This window comes from Macrotis lagotis, chromosome 3 (genome assembly GCF_037893015.1).
Source record: "Macrotis lagotis isolate mMagLag1 chromosome 3, bilby.v1.9.chrom.fasta, whole genome shotgun sequence".
Classification (NCBI taxonomy): domain Eukaryota; kingdom Metazoa; phylum Chordata; class Mammalia; order Peramelemorphia; family Peramelidae; genus Macrotis; species Macrotis lagotis.
This window is the reverse complement of record NC_133660.1, coordinates 173,907,909-173,921,628: the sequence shown is the minus strand read 5'-3', so window position 1 is coordinate 173,921,628 and position 13,720 is coordinate 173,907,909. Positions and strand designations below refer to the sequence as shown.

The window sequence follows — 13,720 nt, the reverse complement described above, 5'->3', positions numbered from 1 at the left end:
CTGTCTTAAAGTGACTGGTTTTTTTTATTTTTCCATCAAGTAAATTTAAAACTATGGCAGATCTCAGTTGAAGAACAAACTTTTTAAAACTAACTTTTTACTCATTTAAAGCATCATAAACTGTTTGCAAACTTTTATTGGTGTTAGAATCCTACTTTTCAGCAAGGAAAATAGTAGTAAACCACTGTCTTCCTAATTACTCTCATTCAAAATTTAGACACTATGATGTGTTTTGGTTGGATTTATGAATGTGGAAAAATTTCAGTGTGAAGAGCAAGCCAGATGTAATTTACAGGATGCATTTCATGTAATGAAAGTTTTTGCCTTTCCTGGCCACTCCTGGCTTTGCCCAATGCTTAACTGTTGGCTGGGTGACTCTTTCTCCTGGCTTCTCTTCTGATTTGAGCTTGGCAGCTTTCCAGAGTCATTAAATTGCATCAAGGAGCTGGAAGGAGACCTACAGCAATTTTAACCTTCCAATTCAGATTGTTCAGGCTGGCTGGCAACACAGTGCTTTTGTGCCCACTATTCATGAAGTGAATATTAGAAATAGTGAGTGCTTGTCCAGGATGGCCACATGTAGGAAAAGAAAATGCAGGTCTTTCTCAGGAGTCTAGACAAGCACAGAATTAGAAAATTTCAGTGGGAGTCTGTTGTGATACTATGTGATAGCATCATGATTAGTAATTCCTAGGTAGCATCTTTTCTCATCTTTTTTCCCTTGTTTTGGGCAGCAAGTTCTGAAAAATGATTTATTCAGTCTAATTGGATCAGCCTTAGATGTACTAGAAATTTGGTTGTATATATATTTTGTTTTATTTATGTGTGTACATTTTGTTTCCCACTAGTAGAATATAATGTCTTTGAAAGCTAGAAATGTTGGATATTTATTTTTGAATCCCTAGCTCCAAGCACAGTGTCTGGAGCTTAGTATATTCTTTTAAAATGTTTGTTGATTTATTGAAGGGGAAAAAAAAAAACCTTCAAACCATATGATTTTTTTACTCCTTTCATCCAGCTAATCAAGTTTTACAGTTTATAGTCACTGCATATTATATAACTAAATTATATGTAAACATGTGAGTTCTCTCTCTCCATATACATGTATGCATGTGTGTGCGTGTATGCATGCCCATATGAACACAGAAGAAGTCCTAATTTGTATGTAACTTGTAGTGCGGTGCCAATTTTCAAAGAATTAGAATTCAACAAAATAAATAGTAGTAAAACTTTTTCATTTATTATTCTGAAAGCAAGAAATTTCCTGTCATAATAAGAAACTAACATCAGTCATCCTTAAATAGCAATAGGAAAGTGACTATGAATAAAACTTACTAATGGATGATATATAGGTATATTGAACTGACTCTTACTGATTTAACTCATCAAGATTACTCATTTTGAAAAAAAATTTATTTAGTATTTTATTTTTCCCAGTTGCACATAAAAACAATTTTTAACATCTGCTTTTAAAGTTTTTGAGTTCCAGTTCTCTCCCTAACTCCCTCTCCACCTCCTCTCATTGAGAAGGCAAGCAATTTAAATAGGTTATGCATGTGTAGGCGTGCAAAAATTTCCATAATAGTCATGCTATAAAAGAAAACATATCAAAAAAAATCTTCAAGAAAAATAAAAGGGCAGCTAGATGGTTCAGTGAAATAGAGTACTGGCCCTGGAGTCAGGAGGACCCAAGTTCAAAACCTGCCTCAGATACATGTAAGTCATTCACAGATGATCATCCTACACTATTGATGTTGTGTAGCCTTTACATTTAACTTTGCATTAGGTCATGTAAGTCTTTTCAAGTTTTTCTGAGAAAATCCTGCTCATCATTTCTTATAGTAAAATAGTATTCCATCATAATCATCACAAATTGTTTAGCCATTACCTAATGATGGGTGTCTCCTCAATTTCCAATTCTTTGCAACTAGAAAAGAACTGCTATAAATATTTTTGTATATATTGGACTTTTTCTTTTTTGTCTATTTTTAGATACTAACCTAGTGATATTATTACTGGATCAAAAGGTATGTATGGTTTTATAACCCTTTGAGCAAGGTTCCAAATTGCTGTTCAGAATTGTTGAATCAGTTCCAACTCTACCAATAATACTTTAATTGAAATTGTCCAATCTAATAGGTATGAAGTAGTACCTTAGAATTGTTTTAATTTAAATTTCTCCAATCAGTAGTGTTAGAACATTTTTACATATGTTAGTAGATAACTTTGATTGCTTCATCTGAAAATGAGTCATATCTTTTTGATCATTTATAAATTGGGGAATTGTTCTTATTTTTTATACATTTGGCTCAGTTCTCTATATATTTGAGAGAAACTTGATTTAATTTTTTAATAGTTACTTTTCATAACAGAATTTCCTTCATTCTTATTTCCATCATTTTTCTATTCCCTCTCTTTCCTTTTCAACCTGTCCCTCCGCAAGTGTTTTGCTTCTATTAACTTCCCAATTTGCTCTTTTTTTACCACCACCCCCCTTTCTCTTGTCCCCTTCTCCTCTAATTTTCTTGTAAGGTAAAGTAGATTTCTATATCCAATTAAGGTTGTATGTTTTTCACTCTTTTAGCTAATTCTGATGAGAGTAAAGTTCACTTCACTTCCCTTTACCTTACTTCTCTTTCTCTCCACTATATTACCTTTACCTATCTCCCAGTACATTCCTCTCTCCATAATTTTATTTTTTTGGTAATTCCTTCATATTCTATTCCCACTGATGCTCTCTGTCAATATATATTGCACTATATATTGACTGTGCTAATAATAAGAAAGTTCTTATGAGCTAAAATATCTTCTCATGTAGGAATATAAGCAGTTTAATATATAATCCCTTATAAAATATATAATTTAACATGTAATCCCTTATTCAATTTAATATGTAATACCTTATAAAATCCTTTAGGATTTTCCTTTGCTTTTTCTTTTTTATGCTTCTATTGAATCTTGTATTTGAAAGCCAAAATTTCTATTCCAGCAGCACATTAATTAATTAATTCTTTTTCTATCCTATTAGTCTAATAGGTAGGAGGCAGTACTTCAGAATTGATTTAATTTGCATTAATACAATTATTAGTAAGAGCATTTTTCATATAGCTATAGATAACTTTGATTATTTCATCTGAAAACCTTTTATATCTTTTGATCATTTTCAATTGGGGAATGGCTTTTCATTCTTTATATGTTTGAGAAATACTGTCTTTATCAGAACAACTTTAAAAATTTTTTCAGTTAGTATTTCTATTTCCCTTAATCCTATTCCTCATCCCCCCTTTTATTTAGTTTTCTCTCTCCTTTCATCCTGACCCTCCCTCTTCAAGTGTTTTGCTTCTGACATTCCCCCTCCCTCAATATGCCTTCCCTTCTATCACTCCCTCTGTCTTTCTCTTATTTCCTTCCCTTCCTACTTCCTGAAGGATAAGATAAAGTTCTACATACAATTGAATTTGTATGTTATTCCCTCTTTGAACCAATTCTGAAAAGAGTAAGGTTCACTCTTTCTACTATACCTCCCCCGTTCCCCTTCATTGTAAAAACTTTTTCTTACCTCTTTTATATGAGATAATTTACTCTATTCTACCTCCCCCTTTCCATTTTTTCCCCCTGTACTTTCTTTTCTTACCCTTGTTTTCCTTGTTAAATATCATCCCTTCACATTCAACTCACACTCTGTGGTCTCTGTCTTTTTACTCCATCTAACTGCCATAATAAGGAGAAACTTCTTATGAGTTACAAGTATCATCTTCCCATATAGGAAGGTAAAACAGTTTAACTTTATTAAGTCCCTTATGATTTCCCTTTCCTGTTTACCTTTTTATGCTTGAATCTTGTATTTTCAATTCACCTTGGGTCTTTTCATCATGATGCAAGTCTTCTATTTCATTGAATGTCCATCTTTCCCCACTGAAGGATTATACACAGTTTTGCTTAGTAGGTGATTCTTTTTTTTTTAAGATCTTTTTTTTTTTTTTTTTGCAAGGTAAATAGGGTTAAATGGTTTTCCCAAGGCCACACAGCTAGGTAATTATTAAGTGTCTGAGACCAGATTTGAACCCAGGTACTCCTGACTCCAAGGCCGGGGCTTTATCCACTGCACCACCTAGCCACCCCAGTAGGTGATTCTTGATTGTAATCCTAACTCCTTTGCCCTCAGATCCTTTAATGTAGAAACTTCTAAGTCTTGTGTCTTCTTGACTACAGTTTAGCAATATTTGAATTTCTTTCTGATTCCTTGCAATATTTTTTTTATTGACCTGGAAGTTCTGTAATTCGGCTATAATACTCCTGAGAGTTTTCATTTTGGGGATTTTTTTCAGGAGGTGATCACTGAATTCTTTCTTTTTAAAAAGTTAATTTAATTAATTTATTTTTGGCAGGCGGAGTCAAGATGGCAGCAGGAGACGAGTCTCTCCTAGATGCTCTCTCCAAAATATTTCAAAAAAAAATCTTAAAATTATGACTGACTAAATTTTTGAGAGACAGAACCCACAGAAAGATCCAATGAGACAATTCTCCAGCCCAAGGTAACCTGGAAAATAGTGGAAAAACTCTGTTCCACCAGGTTATAGGGGTAGCCCTGCCAGAGTAAAGAAATTTCAGCCTCCTGGGAACAGCCCCAGTGCACCTGGGAGTTGTGGCTTGTGCAGCAGAAGCAGTTTCCTAACCTGCACGCTAGGGAGAACCAAGCACAACTTGGAAGATCAGCAGGGAGACCTCTGCCAAAATGAGCATGAGGCCTAGACCCTGATTATATTCACAGCACCACTGTGGCAGTCAGCATAGCCAGCATCCCAGATCTAGGAACCAGAAGCAGGCCCACAGCCTGAAGGAACTGGCAAGCAGGAGCCTGTAGGTAGCTGTGCCCTGAGTGCTCAGCCCACCGAAGGTAATGGAGTGGAGGGAGACTTCCAAGGTCTGTACTCTGTCCCTGGAACAGGACTCTGGGACTTTGACCACATTCAGATCCTGATCACAGCCTAGGCCCCCGTAGAACAGCCCCATGGCAGAGGGGTGGGCTTGTGGTCATTCACAGACCAAGAGACCAGTCAGAGCCTCACACACTGATGTCTGTGTGTGTGTGTGTGTGTGTGTGTGTGTGTGTGTGGTGTCCTAATAAAACTCAAAAGCTCAGGAATCACCCCAAAACCAGGCCAGGCTGGGGAAATGAGTAAGCAGAAAAAAAAGGAACCAGACCATTGACAAATACTTTTGTCTATGATCCCAAGGAAGATTAAAATATTCCATCTGAAAATGAGGAAGTACAAGCTTCTGCATCTAAAGACTCCAAGAGGGGCGGCTAGGTGGCGCAGTGGATAAAGCACTGGCCTTGGAGTCAGGAGTACCTGGGTTCAAATCCGGTCTCAGACACTTAATAATTACCTAGCTGTGTGGCCTTGGGCAAGCCACTTAACCCCGTTTGCCTTGCAAAAACCTAAAACAACAAAAAAACAAAAAAAAAAAGACTCCAAGAAAAATGGAAGTTGGGCTCAGGCTATGATAGAACTCAAAAAAGATTTTGAAAAATCAAGTAAAGGAGATAGAATAAAAATTGGGAAAAGAAATGAGAGAGATGCAGGAAAAACATGAAAATGAAGTCAGCAGCTTAGTTAAGGAGATCCAGAAAAAATGCTGAAGAAAATAACATGTTAAAAACCAGCTTAGGTCAAATGGATAAAATAGTTCAAAAAGTTAATTAAGGAGAAGAATGCTTTAAAAAGCAGAATTGGCTAGATGGAAAAGGAGATAAGAAAGCTCTCTGAAGAAAACAAATCCTTCAGATGTGAATGGAGCTAAAGGAAGCTGATGACTTTATGAGAAATCAAGACATAATACTTCAACACCAAAAGAATAAAAAATTAGTAGAAAATTTGAAACATCTCATTGAAAAAAACAACTGATCTGGAAAACAGATTCAGGAAAGATAATTTAAAAATTATTGGGATACCTGAAAGTCATGATCAGGAAAAGAGCCTTGACCTCATTTTTAAAGAATTCCTACAGGAAAATTGCCCTGATGTCCTAGAAGAAGAGGGCAAAATAGAAATTGAGAGAATCCACTGATCCCCCCAGAAAGAAACCCCCCAAAAAAACAACCCTCAGGAATATTATAGTCAAGATCCAGAACTCCCAAGTCAAAGAGAAACTATTATAAGCAGCCAGAAGGACACAATTCAAATATCATGGAGCTGCAGTCAGGATCACACAGGACTTAGCAGCAACTACATTAAGGGCTTGTAGAGCTTGGAATATAATATTCTGGAAGGCAAAAGAGCTTGGAATGCAACTGAGTATCACTGAACATCCTCTTCCAGGGGAAAAGATGGACTTTCAATGAAACAGCTGAATTTCAAATGTTGCTGTTCAAAAGACCAGAGATGAACAGAAAATTTGACCTTCCAGTACAGGACTCAGGTGAAGCATAGAGAGTAGAGGACAAGGGTAAAGTCTGAGGGACTTTGATGATGAATTGCATGTATTCCTGCATAGAAAAATGATACTGATAATACTCCTATGAACTTTGTCATTTAATAGAGCAGGTAGAAGGAGCTTTTATAGATGAAGCACAGGAGAGAGCTGAATTTGAAGATATAATATTGTAACAATGGAATCAATGGCTAAAAGGGAAATGTACTGGGAGTAAGAGAAAGGAGAGGTGGAATAGGCTAAGATATTTCATATAAAAGATATTTTTTTGCAATGATATGGAAAGGGGGAAGGGAAGGGGAATGAGGGACTCTCATCAGAAATGACTCAGAGAGGAAACAGTATACACACTCAATAGGGTACAGACATCTAGAGTATAAAGGAGAGAAGGGTGAAAGGGGGAAAGTGGGGATGTGGGTGATAGAGGAAAGGGTGGATCATGGGGGAAGAGTGGTCAGATATAACATATTTTCTTTTTTACTTTTTGCAAGCTGCTGGGATTGGGTGGCCTGTCTGGGATCATGGGGCCAGGTGATTGCTGGGTCTCTGGGGTGGTATGTGGGCTTGGAACCTCTTGGCTCCACTCAGCTACCCTTCAGCACATTTTAGAAGAGGAAGCGAATGAATGGAGAGAGAAAATATAATAGATGGTAGTGGGGAGGAATGAATGGATGGATGGAATTACAATCAGCAACAGCAACTATGGAAAAATATGGAAGTAACTTCTGTGATGGACTTATGATAAAGAATGTGATCCAACTGAGACAGAGCTTATGGTATCAGAACACAGACTGAAACACATTTTTTTCTCTTTCTTTTACTTTATTTCTCATGAGGTTCTATATTTTTGTGGGGGAGGGGGTATTATGTTTACTCTTAAACAAGAATACTTTAGTAATGTATAAGTAAAGTCATATTAACAAAAAATTAATTTATTTTTTCAATTAAAATATAATTTTCAAAATTCATTTTAATTTTCTCACTTCCATCTTTTCCTCCCTCCTCCCTAAGAAAGCGAGTAATCTTATATAGGTTAAACATGCACAGTCATGTTAAGCATATTAGTTATGTTGTGAAAGAAGAATCAGAATAAAAACACAAGAGAGGAAAAAAAACAAATTTAAAAAAAGTGAAAATAGTATGCTTTGGTCTGGATTCAGATTCCAAAGTTCTTTCTCTGGATGTGTCTGGTATTTTCCATCACAAGTCTTTTAGAATTATCTTTGATCATTGTATTGCTGAGAAGAGCTATCATAATTGATCCTCACACAATGTTGCTCTTATTGTGTAAAATGTTCTCCTAGTTTTGCTCACTTCACTCAACATCAGTTCATGTAAGCCTTTCCAGTTTTTTCTGAAATCTACCTGCTCAACATTTGTTATAGAATAATATCATTCCATTACATTCATATGCCACAACTCATTCAGCCATTCCCCAATTGATGGACATCCTCTCAATTTCCAATTTTTTGCCACTGCTGGAAGAGCTGCTATATGTATTTTTGTAATATAGGTCTTTTCTCTTTTTTATGATCTCTTTGGAATATATATACATGCTTACTACTAGTATGCTAGTGGTATTAGTATTTCAAAGTATATGCATAGCTTTATAGCCCTTTGGGCATAGTTCCAAATTACTCTCCAAAATGGTTGGATCAGTTCAAAATTTAGTGGATTCTTTCAATTTATATTTTACCCTCTGGCTCTAGAATATCAGAGTAGTTTTTCCTTGATAGTTTCTTAAAAGAAGGTAGTCCAATAACTTTTAAATTATCTCTCCTGGAGCCATTTTTTATGTCAATTGTTTTTCCCAATGACATTTTTCACATTGTTTTCTAGTTTTCATTCTTTTGCTTTTGTTTTATTCTTGATTTTTCATAGTCATTAGCTTTCATTTGCTTTGTTCTAATTTTTAAGGAATTGTTTTCTTCAGTAACCTTTTGTATCTTCTTTTCCATTTGGTCAATTCTGTTTTTTTTAAGGTATTCTTTTCCTCATTGGTTTTTTTTCTTTTTTACCATTTGACCTAATCTGTTTTTTAAGTTATTTTCTTCAGTATTTATAGTTTTTACCAAACTGATGGCTCCTTTTTCATGATTTTCTTATACCACTCTCATTTTTTCCTAGTTTTTTCTCTTCCTCTCTTGATTTTCAAAATCCTTTTTAAGCTCTTGCATGGCCTGAGAATAATATTTTCTTTGGAGGCTTTAGATGTAGGCCCTTTGACTTCATTATCTTCTTCTGAGTGTGTATTGTCACCATAGTAACTTTCTATTATCAGAATTTTTTTCATAGAAGATCATCTTGCAAATTTTCAGTTCCTGTGTACAATGTTCTCCTGGTTATGCTCAGTTCATGTTGTATTTCAACTTTTTTCCTTTTTTTTAATTACATGCAAAGATTATTTTCAACATTCATCCTTTTGCAAGCTTTTGAGTTCCTCATTTTTCTAGGGTGAGGAAAATGATAAAGAGAAAGAAAAAACCAACATCAAAAACTTTTTTATTTCCCTCCCACTCTATTTCTTGACTTTTAATTCTTTGTTAAAATAGGGCTCTACTTCCAGAGTGAAAGGCATACTGTCCCAAGTTTCAAGCATTTTGAGTAACATTTTAGAAATACTCTTAGGGACCTGTAAGTTTTCAGTTCTTCCAAAGTGCTATGATCTAAGGAAATGTGTGTTTATCACTTCCCTGACCTGTGCTCTGATCTGTGAGGGACCACAAGCACTCTCTTCTTCCCTGAACTATGACAAGGATCCCTGATTTGGGTGGGGTCTCTATTAGAATTCTAGTTCTTCTCCTTGCCATGTGACTGCAATCCAGATCCAAGTAGAGGCAAAACAACAGAATCCTGATTCAGTGCTGTCAAAGAGATCTCTGTAATCTCCATCTGCACAATTCTTTGACACCCCCCCCCCCCTTATCATATGTGGGCTGAGAACCCTGGAAGCAGCTACTGCCGCCTTTTATTCAGTGGCTCCCAAGACCTGCTTCTGGTTCGTTAGGGCTAGGATTATGCTGATGCAGTCTGTGGTGTCACCAAAGTCTCATAGACCTTTTCTGATAACCTTTTAAGTTGTCTAGGGCTTGGAAAATTAATTCATCTCACCTTTTTGTGGGTTCTGCCACTTCAGAAATTGTTTTATTGCATTATTCAAAGGTGTTCAGAGAGATTTTGGAGATAGCTCAGGTGAATTGCTGCCTTTTCTTCATCACCATAGCTCCATCTCCTCCCACCCCCTTGATTACTTCTAATGGTAGAGGAAGGATCTGTAGTACCATTCATTTGCAGTAAAAGTGTTGTCTTCATTTAAGAGGAAGGAAAAAAGGAATCCCAATGAGAAGGTGATGGAGTACTGTCCTTAGATAATTGGAGGAATAGGTGAAAGTACTTTGTGATGACTTTTGTAATGACTTATTTTGTAGTTCAGATATGGAAATGAAGACAGGTGGGGAAGAGTGGGAACACGAACTCTAGTTTCTTTACTGATGGGTCAATATATTTTTATTGATCAAATCATTTTATGAGGAGAAAGAATTGCCTTAATATTTGCAAAGGCATTCAGTAGAATCCATTTCAGGTATCCCTCAATGACTTGTTCAGTTGTATACTCCCTTTTCTTAAATAGCTATAATCAACTTTTTAGTTTGATACATCATCCTGGAGAGTTTTCTGGCCACAATGTTCATCATCCTGCCATAAACCTGATAATGAATCTCTCTGAACTCAACAAGACTTGTCATTATACAGTGGAGATTCCTGACCCAATATAGTATTGTTTGTCTTAAATGTGGAACAGGAAGATAATTTTACATCATACATCATTGCTTTTTCCTATTCTTTGTCCTCAGAAATGTGTTAAGTGAGGGGGGAGAGAAATGACAAAGTGTTTTTTTAGGTTTTTGCAAGGCAAATGGGGTTAAGTGGCTTGCCCAAGGCCACACAGCTAGGTAATTTTTAAGTGTCTGAGACCGGCTTTGAACCCAGGTACTCCTGACTCCAAGGCCGGTGCTTTATCCACTATGCCACCTAGCTGCCCTGAAATGACAAAGTTTTAAACTTAATGATCTACAGGAATGAGAGTAGAAAATGGATTAGAGAAAATTTACTCAATTTTGACTAATAGAGAAACTCATAAGGTTTAGAAACTGTTTTTGACTTAGCATTTCATACTTCCTTGTGCTATGAAGAAATAATACAAATGAAACTAATCTAGACTGTGACTAATACTGTGACTTAGGTTATTTGTTGGACTACAAATTTTCTCATGAACTTGGAGAAAGGTTCTTGATTGGTTAGAATTTTAAAAGAAAAAGAAGACATTTTAGAATTTTAAATATTATTAAGCTATTTTGGTGGAGGTGCATCTTTCCATGGGGAAAATTTTGCTTAATAGTTGAAGAAAGTATGAAGAGATTAAGTCTATCTCAAGTTTATTATAAAAAATGAGCTCCACTAGATTAAAGCTAAAATTGCTTTGTTGTTTTAGGAGCAGAAGGTGGAAAAGAGTATTAAGCATTGAGATCTGCTCAGTAGATTATCATATATCAAGAATTCTTAAGAGTGATTTATTTAAGTGTAGAAACAAATAATCTGGGCTTTTTCACTTGACCTGTTTTTGTGCTGCTGTATGTAGTTCCTAGCTTTTGTTTTCTCTACCCACTATCCAGTTCTCTAGTTTTTCTCCTGGCTGACATTCTTTTTTAACCTTAACAAAAACTCCTCTAGTCTCCAGGATGCTTTATGAGTCACAGTTACTGAAACTATCTACTTAAATTACAAGTACTTGCCCACAATGAGCTTCTCATCTAGTCTACAAAAAAAAAGACATAGAAAAAGGAAAATTTAACTAACCATATAAGGCAACAGCATGTATCTTGACATGTGAATATGCCTTAATTTCAAGTATCTCAAAGTAAATAAAATATCATAGACTTAGCTCAGCCATGTAGTATTATTTTATTGTGTATAAATTACCCTCAAGTTGAAGTGAATATAAATGATTGGAGTCTTCTACTAATTTAAGCTAATAAAGGGAATGGACTATTTGCTGAAATATTCTCAGATCAAGAAGAACTGAATTTTTGTCTTTTTTTTTCAGGACAATATCATCTTATTCTTAAGAGGCTGCAAAGAGCTCGGGCTTAAAGAATCTCAACTCTTTGACCCAGGTGATCTCCAGGATACTTCAAATAGAGTGGCGGTCAAGTAAGTAGTATACATTCATGTATAGAGCAAATTGTATATTTTCTCTATTTTTAGGTTGAGGAATGTGCTGAGAATGGACTAACAAGATAGGTATATAAGGGGCAGCTAGGTGGCACACTGGATAGAGCACCGACCCTGGAGTCAGGAGTACCTGAGTTCAGATCTGGCCTCTGACACTTAACAATTACCTAGCTGCGTGGCCTTGAGCAAGCCACTTAACCCCATTGCCTTGCAAAAAAAAAAAAAACCTTTAAAAAAAGATAGGTATATAATAATGATGATAAAAATCAGAGTTTTAAAGTAAATTTACACTATCTTTTCTTTCTGTGTCCTTTTTGATAAAACCAAACACAAGACACTTTTCACACAGTCCAGATTTTTAGAGGGTAGAAAAGGTTCTAAGGAAGGAAGAAAATAAAGGCATTTGTGCAAAATCTGTTGTAGATTAAAAGAAATCGAAAGACAAATGGATTGACTTGACCAGAATAACATAGCTAGTGAGAGTCTGAGGCTGAATTTGAACTAGGGTCTTCCTGATTCCAGACCCTGTGTGCTCTATCCCATGATCCATCTAGCTTCCTCAAGACTGTCTACATAAATTATAGATTTGCTTGACTGCATTTTTTAATGTGGAGGACCCCACTAATTAATTAAATATTCTTCAGGTATTAAAGAAATTAATATTTAAACATTTAGTCTTTAGAAATATTCAAATAAATCATTTTCTTTTATTGCCCAAACCAATTAAATTGTGTTATTATTAAATTGTGAATATTATAGTACAATGGAAAGAAACCCAGATTTAGAATTTGGAGGTTCACATCCTAGTCCTAATTCTGCCATTGTGTAGGACATTGGATACTTTGTCACATTGACAGTTTCTTTTTTATTCTGAGATTCTGGAACTGGGATTCTAGGCACTTGGTTATAGATATATAGATAGATATACACATAGACACATACATGCATGTACACAATATTTATGCGTGTATTAACAGTTTCCATAGTTAATGTATCTATAGCAGTTTCCATGCTTGGTTTGAAACTTTTCACTTATCTCAAACCATCTTCAAATCAAAATATTCAGTTTTACAATTTCAGGGAAAAGAGAAGATAACTCTCATTTTTAATTGCATAGACTATTAGGTGTTTTTGTTGAACTTAAAAAAATCATGTGGCCAGGAGAAATGGTACTTGAGTAATCTAACAAAAAAGGTTACATACATTTTCATCTTTGGAGGCAGAGAAAACAAACCTCACTTAGGTACATGAAATTTCAAAGCTGGAAGTGATCATCCCTTTGTAAAATTATGGCCTTGATGTCATCTTCACATCAAGATTTTAGGGAGTCTAGTTCAAGGGGAATTCTAAAATCTGTAATCATTTTAGAATTTTAGAAAACAGATATTTCTGGGACTTGCCCTATAACTAGCATTGTTCAGATCCAGGAAGCTCTTATGTTCAGATTACAAAGGAATTTATGTAATTATAGTATGACTATAATTATACTAGAAGAAGGAAAGAAGGGAGGATGGAAGGGAAGTAGGGAGGGTTCAAGGAGAAGAGCCAGTGAGTTTCACCAATGTGGATACAATTATTTCATAGTTAACTTCTATTTTCTTATTTCTCTTCCCACCCTGCTCCTATTCTTCTTTGCTCTCTGGTACTGTTTCCTTCTATTTTAGTACTCTACCCTTCTTTTCTATTATTTGTCCCCCCTTTTCCTGGTCATTGACTTTTGTTTCCCTCTTGCTTTCCCTTTTTTTTGTTTTCCATTTTCCTTTTCTTTATTTTGATAATTGTAGTCAAATACATACTAGTCCCCCTGTCTTCCCTCAAATCCCTCCCTTTTCTATTTGCATGGTTTGTACGTAATCATTTTTGTATAAAGATTGCAATGATATTGTTCCACCCATATTACCATATTACCTGGAGAAGTGTTCTTCCTTTTCTTTCAGGGGTTCAGGAGAAATCAGCTGCTTCTCCCTAAAGCCCTTCATCAAGGGTATTGGTTTTATTTGTCATTATATCAGCCCCAGGATGCACTATATAAATGGACATTATAAAATTATTA

General features: G+C 35.4%; 1 protein-coding gene across 5 annotated transcripts in view; it reads left to right on the top strand.

The window, feature by feature from the left end:
* Positions 1-13,720, top strand: part of LIMCH1 (LIM and calponin homology domains 1) — a 374,176-nt gene that overhangs the window by 258,920 nt on the left and 101,536 nt on the right. For all 5 annotated transcript variants that reach the window (XM_074229536.1, XM_074229535.1, XM_074229538.1 and 2 more), the window contains exon 4: positions 11,540-11,646. In XM_074229536.1, coding sequence (XP_074085637.1) covers positions 11,540-11,646 — 107 coding nt within the window. The remainder of the gene's footprint in view (positions 1-11,539; positions 11,647-13,720) is intronic.